Raw genomic sequence first — 23,981 nt, forward strand, 5'->3', positions numbered from 1 at the left:
CAGCATCATGGTTTGGGCGTGCTTTTCTTCAGCAGGGACAGGGAAGATGGTTAAAATTGATGGGAAGATGGATGGAGCCAAATACAGGACCATTCATGAAGAAAACCTGTTGGAGTCTGCAAAAGACCTGAGACTGGGACGGAGATTTGTCTTCCAACAAGACAATGATCCCAAACATAAAGCAAAATCGACAATGGAATGGTTCACAAATAAACGTATCCAGGTGTTAGAATGGCCAAGTCAGAGTCCAGACCTCAATCCAATCGAGAATCTGTGGAAAGAGCTGAAAACTTCTGTTCACAAACGATCTCCATCAAACCTCACTGAGCTCGAGCTGTTTGCCAAGGAAGAATGGGCAAGAATTTCAGTCTCTCGATGTACAAAACTGATAAACATACCCCAAGTGACTTGTAATCGCAGCAAAAGGTGCGCAACAAAGTATTAAGTTAAAGAGGCCGAATAATATTGCACGCCCCACTTTTCAGTTTTTGATTTTCCACAAAAATTAAAAATAACCAATAAATTTCATTCAACTTCACAATTGTGTTCCACTTGTTGTTGATTCTTCACCAAAAATTTACATTTGGTATCTTTATGTTTTGAAGCATGATATGTGGGAAAAGGTTGAAAAGTTCAAGGGGGCCGAATACTTTGGCAACACACTGTATAAGTCTATTGTTGGCCACCACTCGAGTTTTGTGATTCAACTATGTGGAAGATGACATATAGCGTGCACACTACACAGAGCACACACTATACCGAGAGCGCGCACTGCACAGAGCACACACTATATAGAGCGCACACACTATACAGAGAGCGCGCACTACACAGAGCACACACTATACAGAGAGCGCGCACTACACAGAGCACACACTATACAGAGAGCGCGCACTACACAGAGCACACACTATACAGAGAGCGCGCACTACACAGAGCACACACTATACAGAGACCGCGCACTACACAGCACACACACTATGCACAGCACACATACTATACAGAACATGCACACTACATATCTACGCACAGCACACATACTATACAGAGCGTGCACACTACATATAGCACACACTATACAGAGCGTGCACACTACATATAGCACACACACTATACAGAGCGTGCACACTACATATAGCACACACACTATACCGAGAGCGCGCACTACATATAGCATACACTATACAGAGAACGCGCACTACACAGAGCGCACACACTACACACAGCACACATACTTAGAGAGCATGCACACTACATATCTACGCACAGCGCACATACTATACAGAGCGCGCACACTACATATCTACACACAGCACACATACTTAGAGAGCATGCACACTACATATCTACGCACAGCGCACATACTATACAGAGCGCGCACACTACATATCTACACACAGCATACATGCTATACAGAGCGCGCACACTACATATTGCACACACACTACGCACAGCACAATACTATACAGAGCATGCACAATACATATTTACGCACAGCACACATACTATAGAGCGCACACCCTACATATCTACGCACAGCACACATACTATACAGAGCACGCACAGTAGACAGAGCACACACACTGTACAGAGAGCGCACACTACATATAGCACACACACTACGCACCGCACACATACAGTACAGAGCATGCACACTACATATCTACGCACAGCACACACACTATACAGAGCATGCACACTACATATCTACGCACAGCACACATTCTATACAGAGCGTGCACACAACATATCTACGCACAGCACACACACTATACAGAGCATGCACACTACATATCTACGCACAGCACACATACTATACAGAGCGTGCACACTACATATCTACGCACAGCACACATGCTATACAGAGCGCACACACTACATATTGCACACACACTACGCACAGCACAATACTATACAGAGCATGCACAATACATATTTACGCACAGCACACATACTATACAGAGCGTGCACACTACATATAACGCACAGCACACATACTATACAGAGCACGCACAGTACACAGAGCACACACACTTTACAGAGAGCGCACACTACATATAGCACACACAACGCACAGCACACATACAATACAGAGCATGCACACTACATATTGCACACACACTACGCACAGCACACATACTATACAGAGCACGCACAGTACACAGAGCACACACTGTACAGAGAGCGCACGCTACATATTGCGCACACACACTACGCACAGCACAATACTATACAGAGCATGCACAATACATATTTACGCACAGCACACTACATATCTACGCCCAGCACACATACTATACAGAACACACACACACTGCTTAAAGCTTGCACACTGCTTATAGCTCGCACACTGCTTATAGCTCGCACACTGCTTATAGCTCGCACACTGCTTATAGCTCGCACACTGTTTATAGCTCGCACACTGTTTATGGCTCGCACACTGTTTATGGCTCGCACACTGTTTATAGCTCGCACACTGTTTATAGCTCGCACACTGCTTAGAGCTCGCACACTGCTTAGAGCTCGCACACTGCTTAGAGCTCGCACACTGTTTAGAGCTCGCACACTGCTTAGAGCTCGCACACTGTTTAGAGCTCGCACACTGCTTAGAGCTCGCACACTGCTTAGAGCTCGCACACTGCTTAGAGCTCGCACACTGCTTAGAGCTCGCACACTGTTTAGAGCTCGCACACTGCTTAGAGCTCGCACACTGTTTAGAGCTCGCACACTGCTTAGAGCTCGCACACTGCTTAGAGCTCGCACACTGCTTAGAGCTCGCACACTGCTTAGAGCTCGCACACTGTTTAGAGCTCGCACACTGTTTAGAGCTCGCACACTGCTTAGAGCTCGCACACTGCTTAGAGCTCGCACACTGCTTAGAGCTCGCACACTGCTTAGAGCTCGCACACTGCTTAGAGCTCGCACACTGCTTAGAGCTCGCACACTGCTTAGAGCTCGCACACTGCTTAGAGCTCGCACACTGCTTAGAGCTCGCACACTGCTTAGAGCTCGCACACTGCTTAGAGCTCGCACACTGCTTAGAGCGCGCACTGCTTAGAGCTCGCACACTGCTTAGAGCTCGCACACTGCTTAGAGCTCGCACACTGCTTAGAGCTCGCACACTGCTTAGAGCGCGCACACTGCTTAGAGCGCGCACACTGCTTAGAGCTCGCACACTGCTTAGAGCTCGCACACTGCTTAGAGCTCGCACACTGCTTAGAGCTCGCACACTGCTTAGAGCTCGCACACTGCTTAGAGCTCGCACACTGCTTAGAGCTCGCACACTGCTTAGAGCTCGCACACTGCTTAGAGCTCGCACACTGCTTAGAGCTCGCACACTGCTTAGAGCTCGCACACTGCTTAGAGCTCGCACACTGTTTAGGGCGTGCACACTGTTTAGAGCGCGCACACTGCTTAGAGCTCGCACACTTCGCAGAGTTTGCACACTACACATAGCAGCGCGCACATGGAAATTACTTCTTAGCATCCAGCCAAAGTGTTATCCGCAGAGATAGTAAAGTGTGAGGCTCGTTGTTACAGGCGCAGGATTGCTGACGCTCCATGATATTCGGCTTAGGTATACATATTGGATCCTTGTATTAATTACACTGAATGCTGAGATGTTCTTGTCATTTAGGTTTATATCGAGGAATATCTTGCTCATTTGACGAATAGTGTGAAGACTCTGAGATGGAGACCACAAGTTCAAGCCTTGGTGAAATACTAACTGAGCCCACGAGGAATATGAGGAAGGCACTCCATTACTTCAAGAAAAGTATGTGCCCGTGTGCCCACCGCCCAGTAATGCTCTGTGCTTATCTGGAGCCTTGTGTTGTAACTTATCTCCATTAATGTCTCCACAGTTAGCTCCAAGGTTCCACTGAAGGGCAACGTTGATCTTCTCCAGCATCTTGCCACCATTGAGGCAGTGGGCCCGAGACTTGGGGTCCCGGCGGAGGGTGTGGATATTCTGCTCAGACAGGCTCTCAGTGCCAACCTGGGTAAAGTGCATGAGTCTCCGCTGCTGTTACTCGCTTTCTTACACACTTACCTGTTTGTGACACATTTATGTCTTTTGTTCCACAAGTGGACACTGTGAATAAGCGAATCCTGAAGTGCCTGATTCCTGCCACGGAGCTGCACCCGGACACTGTGATCGCGGCTGTGTCTCTATTCTGTACTGGGAAGAGCACCCCCAGCACTCGGGTCAGTGAATCACACATTTATTATTATTTAGAGGAATAAGTAGTTTTTCTTTTTGGTTTGTGTTCCCTTGCCTATCTATAAAGAGAGTCTCTCAGCACAAAATTAAAAAAAAAAAACAGTCGATCAAACCAAACACCCGGCCTCGTATGCTAATGACTGCATAAAAAATGTACGTTTATTGAATCAAGTCTAGTAAGAGTTAAAACCTGCCGCATCCCTGGCGTACTAAGACGCCTTTAGTCATAGGCTGAGGCTTTTTTTTATCCAGTTGGTTGTGCCGAAAGCTACCCTTTTTTTTCCTCTGTCATATACACCATATAGCAGCAAAGTACGGCCACTAAATGGTCCTGTGGATAAGACCCTTGGGTGTAAATTCTGTTTTACGGTGCAAGTTGTATTTTAGTCCTGTTATTTTTTTCCGCTTTCAGTTCCTGTTTATTCGCTGGCTGATCTCCGTGTTTGATCTCATTTCATGCAAAGATATCCTCTCCATACTTTACAACTTTTTCTTCTGTTTCCTACCGGATGACCAGTTGGTAAGAGACTTCATTTTCCCCTGTTTTCTCTAACTCCGTAAAGACTGGGGGGGGGGGATGGATCAAACCTTGGGCTGCGTGCACAGTTTTAGAATTTGCAGTAGAAATGTCTGCACCCAAAAATGCTGCATAAAATAAATACGTTTTTGATGCGTTTTTTTATCACGGTCATTTGAGTTGGTGAAAAACTGAAAGAATTGACATGCTGCAAATATAAAACTTCAAGGAAAAAATAAGCAGCACGTGCATAAGATTTCAGAAAGCTCATTCATTTTGCTCACCTTGTAAATTGCAGCATTTTGATGCAGCCGTTTTGGTGCAGAAATTTCTTCTGAAAATGCTTAAAGGGAACCTATAGAAAAATATTTAGAATTGAGAGTCCTCAGTGGTTGATACCTTTTAATGGCTAACTGAAAAGATGGTAACAAATTGCAAGCTTTCGAGACTACATACGTCTCTTCATCAGGCAAAGACTAAAACAAATTCTGAAGAATCACATATTTATGCACAACATAGTATAGAAAAAAAAGGGAAAAACCATGGATAAGCCAGGTGACATGATGCAGAATTACCATGGGTGATAAACAGTTACGTCCATAAATATTGGGCCAATTCTTAGATAAGGAATGTTTTATTGTCCTGTGATTAGGGTCTCTGTTGTGATGACCCCACATGGTCTGAGGGGCAAGTTCCTTAGTTGATGTAAAAAGACATAAATCCGTGCAACACATTCATTCCTGCAGTTAGAGTGTCAAAGGTCGTCATCAGTTTATATTCCCACACTCTCCTGTCTCTCTGCGATTTGAAGCTATCTTTTAGCACAAGTACTTTCATGTCCATAATGTTATGATTTGGGAGACAGAAATGTTTTGCCACAGGTAGATACATTCTTTTTTCTCTTATTGTATGGCGATGAGAGTTCATCCTTGTTCTCAGTTTTTGCCCTGTCTCCCCCACATACAGACCCCCAGTTGGACATTTAGTACAAATAATTAGGTACACTACATTAGAAGTGACGCAGCTGAAAGTACCCGGGATCTTGTATTCCTGATGTGAATTGGGGATCTTTATCTTGTCCGTGGTCATTATAAATGGACAGGTTTTACATTTTTTCTGGTTGCAAGGAAAGGTTCCTGCAGCTGTTGGAGAGGACAGGGAGCTCTTGACAATGATGCTTCTTAGATTTGGGGGCTGCCTAAAACACAGTAGTGGGGGGTCTGGAAAAATGGATTGTAAGCGGGCATCTTTTTGTAGTAAAGGTTGTAATTTCCGTGCAGCTCCCCTTGGCACCTCCAGATTTGGACTATAGGTGACTACTAGAGGCTCCCGGTTATTTTCTTCTTTAGCTTTGTAATGTAGCAGGTGATTCCTTCATATTCTGGTGGCTCTTGTGATCTGATTTTCAATTGTTTTTGGATGGTAGCCCTGATTCAAAAAGGTCTTTCTGAGGTCACCTTGATCGCCTCAGAAAGACCTTTTTGAATCAGGGCTACCATCCAAGAACAATTGAAAATCCTCCATGTCCAAAAGTGTCCGGCACCTCCCGGCGTCGGACGTGGTCGCTGTGCGGTGCCTGTAGCCCAGCTGTGCCGGCGGACGGCTTGTCCATGGCTTCCTGGAGGAGAGCGGACTCCCTGCAGCATTCCTCTAAGGGTATGTGTCCACTTTCAGGATGGCCGGCGGTATCGTCGGAGCGGCTTTGCTGCTCTGCGGTAAGCCCCGCCCCCTTCTGGGACGCGATGATGCTGGATGTGTTCACAGCACACATCCGGCATCATCGCTCCCCACCATAGGGCCCTGTGCTATATCTTGCGGCGACGCAGCGTCGCCGCAAGATATACGGACATGCTGCGATCTGAAAAGACGCGCAGCATGTCCGGAGTCGCAGGGCCGCCGCGTGCGTGTTACCACGCATAGTGGAGACGGGATTTCATTAAATCCCCTCCACTATGCTGTAACATCTGGACGCTGCGTGTCTGACGCTGCGTCCCTATGCAGCGTCAAACACGCAGCGTTTACTGCACGTGGACACATACCCTAAGGAGAGGTTTTCTTTGTTACTTTTGGACCTGGAGGAATACTTTTTTGAGCAGCATCTAGCACATCACATTACTAAATCAGGGGACGCAACAGAAAGTGGGACCTAAAAAGTCTGTGGCCTCTTTTATTCTCTTAAGTTGGACTCAGGATATAAACCTCTACCGTCTGTGTTACTTATCAACGGCCCGGAAAATGTATGATATAATATCACGTGAAATTGGCGGATGGAGAACTATCTTTGGAACGACTTAGATCTGATTGCTGTACTGTCTGTGATTTGTTACACAATTGTTGTTCCATTGTGATTTCTATGATGCCATTTATGCGCCCAATTTCATTGTTTAGATATTTTATTTTTCACTCTCTGCAATTCCGGTGCAGTGTAGCAGTTTCTGTACCTTACATTGGTGATGTAGTGGTTGTGCGCATGTGCGCCGATGCCCGGGATTCCTGCTGTGCGACGGCGCGTCTTTCTGACTTGCTCCCACGCCTTGGGATCTCCCTATATTCCCCGCGCGTGCGCAGTAATGCTGACGCTCTGTTGCACTGCTAGGACCTGTGACATGCGGTGCGCATGCGCCGCTATTTGGCCACTTTGATTGGCCCTGGACGGGCATGTGATGTACTCTTTGACCTTAAAAGGTCCTCCTGCATGGGTTATCCTCACTTCCCTTGAGAAAGCGGTCTATTGGAGACGCGAAACGCGCGTCGGGCTTTTTCTACACCCGGCCCAGGTTCCCCCCAGCCTTTTGCCCGTGGTAAGTGCCTAGTGGCCCTATAGGGTATTACATTATGTATACCCTTTTGTTATCACATACGTAAGATCTAATTTGGGCTAGGTAACTTACCTGTGCTATACTCTATTGCACATGCACTTTATGATTAGATGGACTGTTTTGCACTAAGGGGCAAATGCTGTTGGTGGCTCCTGGTTACCCTGGTATTGTGTCTGCACATGTATCACTTTATCTATTTTTTCCTGGTAATTGTTTATGATATGCTATGTGAATTTTCAAATAAACTTTGGCTTTTACCGCACACGCAGGAAATGTGGTGCAGAATTTTCTGCACTAAATCTGCATCTGCAGATTTGATGCAGTTTCTGTGCAGTTTCTATGCAGTTTCTGCGCAGTTTCTGCGCAGTTTCTGCGCAGTTTCTGCGCAGTTTCTGCGCAGATTCTGCGCAGTTTCTGTGCAGTTTCTGTGCAGTTTCTGTGCAGTTTCTGTGCAGTTTCTGTGCAGTTTCTGTGCAGTTTCTGCGCAGTTTCTGCGCAGTTTCTGTGCAGTTTCTGTGCAGTTTCTGTGCAGTTTCTGTGCAGTTTCTGTGCAGATTCTATGCAGTTTCTGTGCAGTTTCTGTGCAGTACAATGTAAATCAATGTGAAAAGAAAAAAGCTGTGCACATGGTGCAGAAAAATCTGCTGCAGAAACGCTGCAGAACTGCACAAAAGAAGCGACGTGCACTTCTTTGAAATCTGCAGTGTTTCTGCGCAGATTTTTCTGCACCATGTGCACAGCTTTTTTCTTTTCACATTGATTTACATTGTACTGTAAATCACAGTGCAGTTCTGCAGCGTTTCTGCAGCAGAAAAATCTGCTGCAGTTCTGCACCAATTCTGCACTAAATCTGCATCGTGTGCACATACCCTTATACCCAAGAAAGCTCTTATTTCTCCTTGTAAGTATGTCTTCTTGAGTGGGTATACTCTCTTTTGTTGTATGGACAGAATTATGTCAAAGAGGTTGTCGTGGTTATTAAAGTTTTTAAGTTGTAGATAGCGAAATACCTCTCCAGGGGGGGAAATGATATTTTTCACTCAGGACCGAGAATGGAATAAAAAGATGGTGGACTCTGGTTATCCCTGCAGCGACCCGTAAATAAAAGTTCTTAAGGGATTCCATGCCTGGGGGAAACTGGAGATTTTCCCAAAGGGGGGCGAAGGGTAAAAATGGTGAGATTAGCTGCGAGGAATATTTCAACGAGTCCCAAATCCTAAGAGGGTGCGTTATAATCAGACAGCTTCCTTTTAACAGTATTCATATTTCACACTTCTCACATTTCAGGGCAGGCTGCAGATTTCCGGATCCACAGCACGTTTTTTTTTGTTAGATGTTTTTGATACGCAGATTGCCACCTTGCAACCCGCGGCGTAGTATGTCCAGCACACGCTGACTTTGCTTGGTCTTTTCGGCCTACCCATCTTCCTATCATTGATTGCACACGGCCAGGGTGATGTTTCTGCAATGATTTGCTCACTCGGTATCTTGTGATTGGCGTTAAGTGTGTGAAATAGTTTTTATATTTTTTTTAATGTTTCCTTCTTTATCACTTCAGTGCCCAATTTTATGTCACCTGCTGTACCTGATAACCAAAAAGGAGCATGGTAAGGGGAAAATGACGTATTTATTGCAGCATCATTTTCGCTTGTTCAGTTTCTCGCACTGTGTTCAATAACGTATTATTATAACTGGGGTTCATCCAGGAGCCAGACAGGACACTGTGCAAACTATGGGTAATTAACTCTTTACTTGCCAATTAGTCTGTTTATACAATGCGGCCCATTTACACTTGATGTGTGGCAGCGATATGGGCACTGTTAGGACTATTATCTATACATAACATCTACCATTGTTGTTTGTCTGCCACACATATGGGCTACTTTCATCTTTGTATACCCCAATATTATGTGTGCATTGTAAATTATCACTTATTGTGTTCCTGTCGGCTATACCTGGACTTTTTGCACCTATGGATGCAGTCACATCCTTTTATTAAATTTTCTACCATATATGATATGTATGATTTTCAGTGAAAATCAAATAAATATGTTTTGCTAGTAGTACTCTTGGCAATTATTTGACTCGTATATCCTTTGTGTAGTATTATTATAACTGTTGTACGTGAATTCAGCCCAGTGTGACTTCTAAACATTTCAGCTGTTGGGCACATAGGAGAAAATAAAAAATCAAAGTGCAACTTCCTTATGCATGGTTTAGTGTCAGGTTCTCTTACTACCTGTGGTTGTGTATTAAAATTAGGGCGGTGACAATAGAAGAGAGACCTCACCCTGGACCTTGTCCGCTGTTTTACTCTCATGACCTATGATGTGTTGCACCAATATAGTCACCTGCCGATCGGGAAGGAGTTGCACTAATTTAGGTCGCTATATTGTAACTATTGATCCAATGAAATTGATTCATGCAGTGCCGGCCCATTCTTCTCGCCTCTCGAGAATTTCAGTGTTTCAGAATTTCCACATCTGGGCCCTGAAACTTTGAATCCTTTTTCAGCTTTTTGATGTGTTTTAGGTTGTGACCCTTTTTTTTTTTTTTGCACGTTTCACACCACTTTATTCATTTATTTATGTAATTCCTAACAGTGCAGGCATACAGAGTCCGATGTCTCCTTGAACTGCAGAGCAGGAAGGTATGAAATGCAACATTTCAACACAACCTCTTAAGGTTTATGCTCTTCTAATCCTTAAAGGGGCGGTCCGATACCTGAAATGCGCTTTATGAATTTTCTATCTTTACGCCCTAACCACTTTTGCAATTAGCTTTTTTATTATAAAATACATTAGGCTTCTCCTTATACAGCTAAACCCTTAATGTTTTTTTTCTACTTCACTTCCTGTGACATTTCGTTTGAGGAGAGACTATAATGGGTCGTGTCAAGAGGCTTGGGCTGCAGTCACTTTTCTGCAGTTCCTATTGAGGGGATAGCTCTGCAGGCATTTACTACAGTTTTTTTCTTTGCTCCCCCTCTGAAAATATCCTGGATCCGTGGTTATAGGAGTTATTGGAGAGGCGAGTGCAGCGCCGGCATTCTGCTTCTTTCTCCACTGCACAGGAACTCGCTGTAAAGTGACTGCAACGCCACCCCACAGCTTCTATAACTCAAACTAATCATCATTATGACAATCGGGTATTCCATATGACAGACCCCTTTAATTCTGAAGTGGAGTTTGTTGTTACAAGACTCTTCCAGTTGGAGAAACAAAAGCATACAGCAGCACACTGTAAGACTATGTGCACACATTCAGTTTTTTTCGTGGTAAAAACGCTATAAAAACTCATTAAAAACGCATTCATTATGCATCCTATCATTTAGAATGCATTCTGCATGTTTTGTGCACATGATGCGTTTTTTTTCCGCAAAAAAAACGCATCGCGGTAAAAAAAAAGCAGCATGTTCATTAATTTTGCGCATTTTCTGCGTTTTTCCCGCTATTCTATGCATTTGGGAAAAAAACGCATAAAAAACGCACCAAAAACGCATGCGAATTTCTGGCAGAAATGTCCGGTTTTTGTCAGGAAAATTTCTGCAAGAAATCCTGACGTGTGCACATACCCTAAGCGCTAATATGTATCTAACATTGAATTGAACTGCATTATTTCTATATAGAAAATACTTATACACATAAATGGCACATAAATTGACAAATTCATGAGAGCCCACCAGCCACGACAAGGCAACCTTTCTTTGATGGGACCCTAACCTAATATTCCTCTCCTGGGCTCAAAACCTACACATTTAAAGCCTTAGGTTAATGAGAGGAGGAGTGCTCATTCAGATAAAGAGGCAGTCACCACTTCCAATGTTTACTACAAAATTACCTGACCTTCACCTCCGAACAGAATAAAGCAAGTGTGAACAGGCGCAAAGCTGCATACTAGATAAACCAAAGAATACAGCAGGACACTGTAAGTCCTAGCAGCTTGTACCCGTTCACACCTGCTTTATTCTGTTCGGAGGTGCGGGTCAGCTCTCTCCGTCCAGTTGGAGGTGATGAAGCATGTATGTGGAGGGGCGGCCTGGTAGGGGCTTGATTTAGTTGTTGGGGGGAGGTACATTAGTCAGATATGTAAGAATGACAATCTCTACTACTCTGAATAAATGGGTTTTGACACCGAACCAAAAAAGATGGAGTATGCTCATGCAATCCCAGACCACATAGGGGAGCGTTCTTTTACCATTTACACATTTGCATCATTTTTTATTAACCGGGGAAAAAAAATAGGTTATTAGTTTCCTATTTTGCTGTGAGATGACACACTCCAAAGCTACTTGCTGCTTAAGACCTTTTCCATTTTATCGTGTTTGTGCTGTTTTTCCCTTCATTCCTCATTATTGCCCTTTTCTATACTAATCTTCAGGGTCTGCAGCCGTACATCCTCGGCCTCCTGTCCATCTACAAAGTGTTCCGCCCAGAGTTGGTGTCCCTCACATTACCCAGCAGAATAAAGGCAAGTGATCCCTAAACAAGGGACCGCTAAGGGCGTCTCATTTTTTGTAATTCTTCATTTAAGACTTCTGTCTCTCTTCAAAGTTTTCTGAAATATAATAATGGAATAATAAGTTCATTTTACCAAACGTTGCCCTTCTGCAGATGTACTTCAAGAGCTCTAACCTGATGTTTACTTCCGAGTTGCGCGCTATCAAGAGGATTCACGCGGGGGATCCTGTCCGAGATTATGGGCTGTCTCACGGGGAGAGAGGGAAGCCGCAATCACGGCCTGGCAAAAAGGTGAGTATCTGACCTGGCAAAAGAGCGAGTATCTGACTTCATCCTCTGCACCATCAGTAGTGAAGTACATTATTGCTCTGTTGCTCTCTCTGTGTTTCCTCACTGCAAGAACCATATTACAACCTGTTTGGGCGTCCTGCATAGTCTTCGCCTTGTGTCTCTGATTTAGTAGAGACACAAACACACATTTCTGTTCTTACAGAATCCATGTTATTACACAAAAACTATTCGTATATCCTCCATCTACATTATATATTATTATTGTACATTTTTATATCGCCATTTATTCCATGGAGCTTTACATGTGAAAAGGGGGCAAATAGAGACAAATACAACGAAACATGAGCAATAAACAAAGACACAAAGTTACATAAGGAGGGAGGACCCTGCCCGCGAGGGCTCACAGTCTGCAGGGGATGGGTGATGATACACTAGGAGAGGGTAGGGCAGGTTGTGCTGCGGTTCAGTAAGTTCAGGATCACTGCAGGCTGTTGGCTTGTCGGAAGAGGTGAGTCTTCAGGTTCTTTTTGAAGGTTTCTATGGTAGGCAAGAGTCTTATGTTGGGGTAGAGAGTTCCAGAGTATGGGGGAAGCACGGAAGAAGTCTTGGATGCGATTGTGGGAAGAAGAGATGAGAGGGGAGTAGAGAAGGAGGTCTTGAGAGGATCGGAGGTTGCTTGTAGGTAAGTACCGGGATACGAGGGCACAGATGTATGGAGGACACAGGTTGTGGATGGCTTTGTATGTCATTGTGAGGGTTTTGAACTGGAGTCTCTGGGTGATGGGAAGCCAGTGAAGGGCTTGGCATAGGGGAGAGGCTGGGGAATAGCGGGGAGACAGGTAGATTAGTCGGGCAGCAGAGTGTAGGATGGATTGGAGTGGTGCCAGAGTGCTAGAGGGGAGGCCAGAGAGTAGGAGTGTTCTATCTTCCTCCACGTAGGATGCTGTGTGGATTCCAACATACGGCTAAACCTTCATCCACATCCCAGTAAACAGACTGTGTTGATGCTTAAGTCTTATTTATTAGGGTGATGATAACCAAAACTATAACGTTGAACAACAATGGTGGACAGTATTCATAGTAGATGATCGAATAGTGAATGATGTTGATGTACAAGGTGGATGTTCAGTGAATAATCATAGTGGATGACTGATCATAGTGGATGACTGATCATAGTGGATGACTGGTGAAAAACTGTAAAGAATAACAGCATTTCAGTATATGCACATACAGGGTGCAATCACATAAATAACTGGGACATAACAGCAAGAATTATACAGAGTGCATTACACAGTAATTCTGCAGCACTGCCCTATTCTATACAAAGATGCATCTATCTAAATGCAGAGTACACATTAACCTAACTGCAAGCTGCAAAGCACATCTGCCTAACTATATCTGACTATAGGAGCTGCATAAGGCTTAAATACTAACACAAACATAAGATGCATTAAACCTTTATAAACGTACCGAGATCCGTTAGGACAGGGGTAAGAAAGTAAGCGAGACAGGAGCACGTGTGCCTCTCTTCAGACAAGAGGAAAATCGCTACTGAAGCTTGTTTTCCACAAAAAGAATGAGGGCGGAACTTACCCAGAAGCCATTGCTGTTCTGAGTGAAAGGTTGGTAAACAACATGAAAAGTAGGCAACTGATGACCTCCAGTGGCCACAACTTGAATTACAAGATAATTAACTTTCTGCACAATAAGATGGGCAGAACAAGGAGGTTGCAGTAGGCAAGGCGGGAGATAAGGGCGTGCACTAGTGTTTTTGTGGTGTCACGGTCAAGGAAAGCATGGATCCGGGAGATATTTTTGAGTTTGAGACTGCAGGAGGAGGCAAGGGATTGGATATGTGGCTTGAAGGAGAGGGCAGGGTCGAGGATCACCCCGAGGCACCGGGCGTATGGGACTGGGGAAAGTGAGCAGCTTTTGACATTGATAGATAGGTCTGGTGGAGGGGTAGAGTGAGATGGGGGAAAGATGATGAATTCTGTTTTGTCCATGTTCAGTTTTAGAAAGCGAGCAGAAAAGAAGGCCGAGATAGCAGACAGACAGTGTGGGATTTTGGTTAGTAAGGAGGTGAGGTCAGGTTCGGATAGGTAAATCTGCGTGTCATCAGCATAGAGATGATATTGTAAACCGTGGGATTCTATGAGCTGTCCAAGGCCGAAGGTGTAGATGGAGAAGAGTAGGGGTGCCAGAACAGAGCCTTGAGGAACACCGACTGACAAGGGGCGGAGTGAGGAGGTGGTGTGGGGGAGGGAGACACTGAATGTTCGGTCTGTCAGATATGACGAGATCCAGGATAGGGCCAAGTCTGTGCTGCCAAGGGATGAGAGGATCTGTAGCAGAAGGGAGTGGTCTATAGCAGGGGTGTCAAACTGCATTCCTCAAGGGCCGCAAACCATGCGTGTTTTCAGGATTTCCTTAGCATTGCACAAGGTGCTGCAATCATTATGTGTGTAGGTGATTAAATTATCACCTGTGCAGTACAAGGAAATCCTGAAAACATGACCTGGTTGCAGCCCTCGAGGAATGCAGTTTGACACCCCTGGTCTATAGTGTCAAAGGCAGAAGACAGGTCCAGGAGAAGGAGGACAGAGTAGTGTCACTTGCTCTTGGCAGTTAGTAGGTCATTGGTGACTTTAGTTAGGGCAGTTTCAGTTGAGTGATGGGGTCGGAAGCCAGATTGTAATCGGTCAAAGAGGGAGCGGAGGAGAGGTTGGAGGACAGTTCAAGATGGACATGTTGTTCCAGTAATTTTGAGGCATAAGGGAGAAGAGATATCGGGCGATAGCTGGACACCGAGGATGGGTCGAGGGAGGGCTTTTTGAGGATGGGTGTGATCTTGGCATGTTTGAAGAACGAGGGGAAGACACCTGTTGTGAGTGAGGTTGAAGAGGTGTGTTAGGTTTGGGATGAAGACCGCGGCAAGGGTAGGGATGAGGTGGGACGGGAGCAGGTCAAGCGTGCAGGTGGTGAGGTGTGATCTTAACAGGAGGGTGGAGAGCTGATCTTCTGCCATGGTGGAGAAGCTGGTTTTGAGGGAACAGGGTTGAGCAGTTAAGAGGGACAATGGACGCTGTGGGCCAAAGCTTTTTCTGATCACATCGATCTTCTGTTTAAAGAAAGAGGCAAAGTCTTCAGAAAGAATGAGAGGGGACGGAGGGGGGTGCGAGGGGAACGGAGTAGAGAATTGAAAGTGTTGAAAAGCTGTTTAGGGTTGTGAGACAGGGAGGATATGAGAGATGAGAAGTAAGTTTGTTTTGTGGCAGTGAGCGTGGACGTGAAGCTGGCGAGGGACTGCTTGTATACGATGAAGTGCCCGGCAGAGCGGGATCGCTTCTATCTCCGCTCAGCGGCCCTGGAGGCCCGTCTCAGTTCTTTGGTCAGGCTAGTCAGCCAGGGCTGCCTGTTGAGTGTACGAGTTTTGCTATGCATGAGCGGGGCGGCCGAATCGAGTGTTGCTGTTATTGTGTTATAAAAAGTGGCAGCAGCATCTGTGTCATGAAGGGAAGCTATGTCTGTAAGAGGGAGAAGGGACTCCGAGAGTGATTGTAAGTTGAGGTGCTTTGAGATTTCTGCGAGGGTGAGTGAGTTTGTGGAGTGGGGGTTGCGCACTAGGAGAGGAGAGAGAAGAAAATGTCAGTAGGTTGTGGTCAGACAGGTGGAGGGGTGAGTTAGTGAGATTAGTAAGGGAGCAGAGGCGGGTGAAGATGAGGTCCAGCGTGTGGCCATCTTTGTGAGTGGCCTCAGAGGACTATTGAGTGAGGGCAAAGGAGGCAGTCAGTGATAAAAGTTTAGAGACGGCTAAGGTGGAAGTGCCAATGGGGATGTTGAAGTCACCCATGATAATAGTAAGGATGTCAGCAGAGAGGAAATTAAGTAGCCAGGTGGTGAGGTGGTCGAGAAAGGTGGAGATGGCTAGTTCTGGGGGGCCTCAGAGGACCATTGAGTGAGGCCAAAGGAGGAAGTGAGAGATAGAAGTTTAGAGGTGGCTGGGGTGGAAGTATCAATGGGGATATTGGAGTAACCCATGATGATAGTGGGGATGTCAACAGAGAGGAAATGAAGTAGCCAGGTGGTGAAGTGGTCGAGAAAGGTGGAGATGGCTGGTTCTGGGGGGCGGTAGATGACAGCCAGCTGGAGGTTGGAGGGGGAATAGATGCGGACAGAGTTCTCTTCAAACAAGGGAAGATTAGCGGAGGGTGGTAGCGGGATTGGAGTGAAGGAGCAGGTGTTTGACAGGAGCAAGCCAACTCCTCCACCACGTTTGTTGCTGGGGTGAGGGGTGGAAATCGCCATATGAAAGCGCAGCTGGAGGGGCCGAGTTGGAGGGGGTCAGCCAGGTTTCCGTGATGCCGAGGAAGGAGAGTTTGTTGGTGATGAAGAGGTCATGGATAAATGGCAGTTTGTTGCAGACGGAGCGTGCGTTCCATAGTGCTCCAGGTAGGGGGGCCGGGGGAGTGGGGGCTGGATGAATGGGTATGAGGTTGTCATAGTTGGGAAAACGTGCAGAGAATCGTGGCAGGGGGTTAGAAATGAGTGTGGGGATGTGTTGAGGAGGGCTGGGATTTGGGGATACGTCACCAGAGATGAGGAGTAGCAGACATAGCGATAGACGGTGGGTGGAGGATATAACATAGGTATTCTCCTGAAATAAATGCGGAATATCAGCTGTGTGCTGCCGGCATTGTGTCATGAAACATTAACCACTTCTACCCCCGACGATTTTTTTGTTTTTGATTTTTCCTCCCCTTTTTCCAAGATCCATAACTTTTTTATTATTCCGTCCCCATAGCCATATGAGGGCTTGTTTATTGCAGGACCAGTTGTATTTCTGAATTACACCATTTATTATGCCTACTGGAAAATGGGGGGAAAAAAAATCTAAATGCGGTGAAACTGCAAAAAAAAAGTTCAATTCCACAATGTTTTTTTTTTTTTCATTTACCATGTCCAATAAATGGTAAAACTGACCTGGCAATATGATTCTCCAGGTCAGTACTAGTACACAGATACCAAATATATTTTTTATTTAAGTGGTGAAAAAAAAAATCAGAAATTTGTCAAAACATTTTTCCGCTTTTGTCGCCATTTTCCGAGACTGGTAGAGGCTTAATTTTTCAGGATCTGGGGCTGGTGAAGGTTTCTCTTTTGCGCCATGAACGGTCATTTTTACTGATACCATTTTGGGGTACATACGATGTTTTGATCTCCTCTTATTACAATGTTGCAACGGCAAAAAACCCATAATCCTGGCATTTTGACATTTTTCGCTATTTACCCATCAAATTTTTATAGATCAGACATTTCTGAATGCAGCCATACCAAATGTTTTTTTTCCCTTGTTTTATTTTTAATGACTAAAAAGGGGGTGATTTGATCTTTGGTGTTTTTTTTTTTTTAACTGTATTGAATAGTCCTCTTAGGAGACTTGAAGCTACGATCGTCCGTTCACCTGTTCTACACAAACAGGGCTTCAGCACTAGCAAAAAATCACCATCTCCTTTGAATGACGGCCACTAGTTGTCTTCAGCCCCGAAAACCCTTGACAGGGCTACCAATGGGCAGGATCAAATCGCACTTTTATCTGCAGCATTTATCTGGTTAACAGTCGCGGGTGGTTCAGAGATCCACCCACTGCTGTTAGTCACTTGATGGCTGATTAAATGATTGCACTGTGCCGTAACGGAGCAGACACCAGTTAGCAGAACAGTGACAACAGATTAAATTCATGACTCATTCGACCAGTCATCATGGGCACGCCAGTGACCGGTCAGTCTGTGGGAATGCCTGTGACTGGTCAGTCTGTGGGGACGCTAGTGAACCCTGTTAGTCTGTGGGTACGCTGGTGACCCTGGTCAGTCTGTGGGGATGCCGGTGACCCTGTCAGTCTGTGGGGGCGCCAGTGACCGGTCAGTCTGTGGGAATGCCTGTGACTGGTCAGTCTGTGGGGATGCCGGTGACCCTGATCAGTCTGTGGGGACGCCAGTGACCGGTCAGTCTGTGGGAATGCCTGTGACCGGTCAGTCTGTGGGGACGCCGGTGACCCTGATCAGTCTGTGGGAATGCCTGTGACCGGTCAGTCTTTGGGGACGCTAGTGAACTCTGTTAGTCTGTGGGGAAGCTGGTGACCCTGATCAGTCTGTGGGGACCCTGGTGACCCTGATCAGTCTGTGGGGAAGCTGGTGACCCTGATCAGTCTGTGGGGACGCCGGTGACCCTGATCAGTCTGTGACGACGCCGGTGACCCTGATCAGTCTGTGACGACGCCGGTGACCCAGATCAGTCTGTGGGGATGCCGGTGACCCCATTGACTCTGTGGGGACCTGATCTATGATACTGATCTGTGTATTATTTATTATGCATTGCTTATGTAGCGCCATCATATTCCGCAGTTCTGCAGACATCATCACTGTCCCCATTGGGGCTCACAATCTACATCCCCTATCAGTATGTGTTTGGAGTGAGGGAGGAACCCAGAGGAAACCACTATAAACTCTTTGCAGATCTTGTCCTTGGTGGGATTTGAACCCAGGACCCCAGCGCTGAATCTGATCTGCAAGAAAAAAGAAACAGGAAACTTAATTTTCAAGCATGTTTAGGCCACGCAGGCTGATTATTTTTTTTTTTCGCACTAGGTGTTAAGAAAAAAAAAAAAAAAAAAAAGTCAATTTGTATTACATTACTGAGGTTTATGTTAGTAATACATTTGTATTTTTTTCTTCACAGAAGTGGAACAGTAGTACATACGTGCCTGTGAGGAGCAGGCCTGTTTGGAGCAGCGATGACAATACTTTGGCAGCCCGTAATACAACTTACCCTTTTGAGAAAATTCAGACTTTTGCACAACTTCTTGAGAACATCTTACAACTTGAGGTGATTACTTTTGCGAAGTATTTTTCTAGCATTCGCCATGCCAGCAGGTTTTTCCAGTTTCTCATTCTATTCCAGGCAGTTTTTATTATGGCCGTAACTGTACGTACATCGGAGTCGTCCTGTATGGGGCAGGCTGGCACAGCAGCGACCAGAGCTAGCTCCGATTGCTGCTGTCAACCATTTAGATGCCTCTGTGAGCCACTGACAGCAGAAATAAAAAAAAACAAAAGACTTGCTGGCTGGTTGGCACGTGCACCAGCTGCCGTAGCCTTCCCACACCTTGTTTACAGGTTACAAATGGTTTATCATGGCAGCCAGGTTTCTGCTGAAGACCCACATTGCTGCCATCTTGGTACTTCTCGGAAGCCCAGCCATGAACTGTGCTTTATAGGAGACCATGGGTTACACGATATATGTTGAATACTGCAATATGAAGTAAAAAAAAAAGTTTTAAAAATATCAAAGTTTGAATCGCCCCCTCCCAGTTTAAAAATATAAAATTGAAAAAAAAACAAAAACGCAGCTGACATTACCGAATTCGTAAAACTCTGATGAATCAGATATAAAATTAACCCATATAATACATACTGTAATGAAAACAAAAACTGATAAGGCAAAATTCTGTTTTTTGGCCACAGCTAGAGATGACAGAATCCAAACTGTAAAGTTCGGGGTTCATTCTGGCTACCTAGTGTCTGGTGCTGAACTCTGACCACAGACTTCTGGAAGTCCAGATTACTATTCGGGTTCACATGCCAAATAAAGCTTATTGAAAGGCTGCAGCACAGGTAATCAACAAGTTTTTAAAGTAAAGGCTGTAGACACTTCTGGAGGCATCACAGCCATGCCAAATGTTGGCATGGCTGTGATTGACTGGCGTTCCATATAACCTGGGAAGTATAAAATCTGAATCACAAGTGCTCCTTCAAAATGGCCTCTGTGGGGGTACTCTGCAAAATGTCCTTGGGGGGCACTCTGCACCCGTCTTTGTGGGGGGCAATCTGCACCCATCTCTGTGTGGGCACTCTGCACCCGTCTCTCTGTGTGGGCACTCTGCACCTGTCTGTGTGGGCACTCTGCACCCGTCTCTGTGTGGGCACTCTGCACCCGTCTCTGTGTTGGCATTCTGCACCCGTCTCTGTGTGGGCATTCTGCACCCGTCTCTGTGTGGGCACTCTGCACCCGTCTCTGTGTGGGCACTCTGCACCCGTCTCTGTGTGGGCACTCTGCACCTGTCTGTGTGGGCATTCTGCACCCGTCTCTGTGTGGGCACTCTGCACCCGTCTCTGTGTAGGCACTCTGCACCCGTCTCTGTGTGGGCACTCTGCACCCGTCTCTGCATCCCATATTATGACACCTAAAGAGGCTGTCCACTACTTTATCACTGATGACCTATCCCTGGGATTGGTCCTCAATGTCTGATCGGGCGTCTGGCACCCCCCCATCAGCTGTTCTCTGTCATGGCAGCCGCCAGCTAGAACTGTTCAGTTGAGGAGCTGCTCTGTTTTCTGATAGTGGCCGTGGCTGGTACTGCACCCCCAACGCCTATTCAGTAGGGGGCAGATGTGCAAAAAATGAGGCTCTTTAATAGGAGGGTCATATTTTGCATAATTTCTGAACTTCCAGTCAAATTCACAATTAAATCCCATAAAACAGAACTTTTACTAAATCTGTGTTAAAAAGTTCAGTATAAACCCCAATAGGTTAAAAGTTAAAAAAATGTATACCTTATCACAGATGTATCACAAAACATTATTACTAAGACATCCCCAGCCCCCACAATCTGTTACCAAAGATAATCCCAATTAGTCCCAGAGGATCACGTACCCTATAATGCTTCATTACAACCTAAAGGTAATAGCGCTCTTCATATTCCACCATTTTCCCAGTCAGTCGATGTTTCTTATTGGTATAACTATTGTTTATTGTTCTTTTCTATAACCAGAATATAATTTATTGTTTTGCCTGTAGCTTCCAGCACAGATGGGCTGCGTGATACACAGTCCCTTACTATTGAATTTCATCTCCTGTGTCAATCAGGATGACTCTCTGCTGCGATTGAATTACTGGTTGGCATTTACCCTCCATGAAGGTACTGCAAGCACTGATCTATTATTACAATTATATACTGCTACAATTTAGAGGCTTCAGGAATACAGAAAATCAGAGTAATCACAGTAATAAACACATACGGTGTTTAAAGCTCCCAAGAGCTCACAATCTATAAGGAAGCGGGTGATGAGGTGAGTCTGTGTTTGTTGTATAGGAGTATAGAGGAGTGTGTGTGTGTGTGTGTGTATATATATATATATATATATATATATATATATATATATATATATATATATATATATATATATATATATATATATATATATATATATATATGAGAGAGAACACCTTATATTTACCATATATATATTATAGGAGTATAGAGGACCTTATATGTACCCTATATATATTACAGGAGTATAGAGGACCTTATATGTACCTATGTATATTATAGGATAATAGAGGACCTTATATGTACCTATACATATTATAGGAGAATAGAGGACCTTATATGTACCCTATATATATTACATGAGTATAGAGGACCTTATATGTACCTATATATATTATAGGAGAATAGAGGACCCTATATATATATATATATATATATATATATATATATATATATATATATATATACACATATAAGGTCCTCTATACTCCTGTAATATATATATAGGGTACATATAAGGTCCTCTATACTCCTATAATTATATATACAGTGTGTGTATATATATATATATATATATATATATATATATATATATTTATAGGAGTATAGAGGACCTTATATGTACCCTATATATATTACAGGAGTATCCGGTCCGGATTGGTTTGTGTGTGTTTAAAAGCCCTGCAGTAAGGGGTATGGGTGTGTCAGGTGTGCGAGGTGCATACCAGTGTCAGTCTGGTGTGTGCTGGTCTGCACAGTGCATGGAGGCACAGGCCAGCAGAGCCAGCACCCAGGGCAGCTGAATAGCCTGGCACCCGCAGCGTACACAGAGATGCAAGTCATCCATGGTACTGGTCTCGGATGTGGACAGTCCTGTGCCCGGAGGTGGATGTCCTGTGCCCGAAAGAGGACTAGCATGTGCAACGATTGCAAACAGGTGGATATGGTGCCCGGCTGCTATCCGGAGGATATCTTGAACTGTGTACGACTGTATGAGTAAAGAGTCTATAACGAGACTGTGATACAGCGATGCAGGACTCCCACGAGAACTAGTCAGAGGAGGGCTGGCGTGAATAGTGTCTGCAACATATGAGGCTGTGTGTATGGAGACGTATAGAGACTGTGAGATGGCGTGCGGTCGCCCAGGGAAACTGGACAAGGGAAGTCTGGCCTGTTTAGGGACGGCAAATCTAAAGCCATGTGATATGTATTACTTTGAACTGGTGTAAACTGTTCACTGAAGTTATATGCATTTATGTGAAGTGGACGATGCTACTGCAGCTTTACAATACCTTACATATTATAGGGGTATAGAGGACCTTATATGTACCCTATATATTATAGGGGCATAGAGGACCTTATACAGTATGTACCCTATATATTATAGGGGTATAGAGGGCCTTATATGTATCCTATATATTTTATAGGAGTGCAGAGGACCTTATATGTACCCTATAATAGGAGTATAAAGGACTGTAGGTACTATATATATATATATATATATATATATATATATATATATATATATATATATATATATATATACGTGTGTATATATATATATATATATATATATATATACACATACGTATATATATATTTACTAGCTGAAGAGCCCGGCGTTGCCTGGGCATAGTAAATATCTGTGATTAGTTATAGCACGTCATTTCTCTTATTTTCCCATCACGCCTCTCATTTTCCCCCTCACATCTCTCATTTTCTCCCTCACACCTCTCATTTTCTCCCACACTCCTCTCATTCCCCCCTAACACTTGTCATTTCGACATCACATCTGTCATTTTCCGATCACTACACTATTTTCCCTCACTCCTCTCATTTTGCACTCACACCTTTTCATTTTCACCTCACACCTCTCATTTTCACCTCAGTATATACATGTTTGTCATCTCCCTTATATATAGTATACACCTGTATGTCATCTCCTGTATATAGTATATACCTGTATGTCATCTCCTGTATATAGTATATACCTGTATGTAATCTCCCCTGTATATAGTATATACCTGCTGTGTGTCATCTCCCCTGTATATAGTATATACCTGTATGTCATCTCCTCCTATATATAGTATATACCTGTATGTCATCTCCTTTTATATATAGTATATACCTGTATGTCATCTCCTTCTATATATAGTATATACCTGTATGTCATCTCCTCCTGTATATAGTATATACCTGTGTGTCATCTCCCCTGTATATAGTATATATCTGTGTGTCATCTCCTCCTGTATATAGTATATACCTGTATGTCATCTTCTATATATAGCATATACCTGTGTCATCTCCTCCTGTATATAGTATATACCTGTAGGTAATCTGCTCCTGTATATAGTATATACCTGTGTCATCTCCTCCTGTATATAGTATGTACCTGTATGTCATCTCCTCCTCTATATAGTATATACCTGTGTGTTATCTCTCCTGTATATAGTATATATCTGTGTCATCTCCCCTGTATATAGTATATACCTGTGTGATCTCCTGTATTAGACCTCGTTAACACGTTATTTGCTCAGTATTTTTACCTCAGTATTTGTAAGATAAA

General features: G+C 44.4%; 1 protein-coding gene across 1 annotated transcript in view; it reads left to right on the forward strand.

Annotated features, from left to right (window-relative positions):
- Positions 1-23,981, forward strand: part of CENPI (centromere protein I) — a 75,946-nt gene that overhangs the window by 25,868 nt on the left and 26,097 nt on the right. The window contains exons 2-11 of the mRNA XM_069748601.1: positions 3,635-3,772; positions 3,861-3,998; positions 4,085-4,203; positions 4,632-4,739; positions 9,114-9,162; positions 10,159-10,205; positions 11,936-12,025; positions 12,169-12,306; positions 19,045-19,191; positions 21,163-21,283. Coding sequence (XP_069604702.1) covers positions 3,688-3,772; positions 3,861-3,998; positions 4,085-4,203; positions 4,632-4,739; positions 9,114-9,162; positions 10,159-10,205; positions 11,936-12,025; positions 12,169-12,306; positions 19,045-19,191; positions 21,163-21,283 — 1,042 coding nt within the window. The 5' untranslated portion in view covers positions 3,635-3,687. The remainder of the gene's footprint in view (positions 1-3,634; positions 3,773-3,860; positions 3,999-4,084; positions 4,204-4,631; positions 4,740-9,113; positions 9,163-10,158; positions 10,206-11,935; positions 12,026-12,168; positions 12,307-19,044; positions 19,192-21,162; positions 21,284-23,981) is intronic.

The sequence above is a fragment of the Ranitomeya imitator genome, chromosome 2 (genome assembly GCF_032444005.1).
Source record: "Ranitomeya imitator isolate aRanImi1 chromosome 2, aRanImi1.pri, whole genome shotgun sequence".
NCBI classification, from domain to species: Eukaryota; Metazoa; Chordata; class Amphibia; order Anura; family Dendrobatidae; genus Ranitomeya; species Ranitomeya imitator.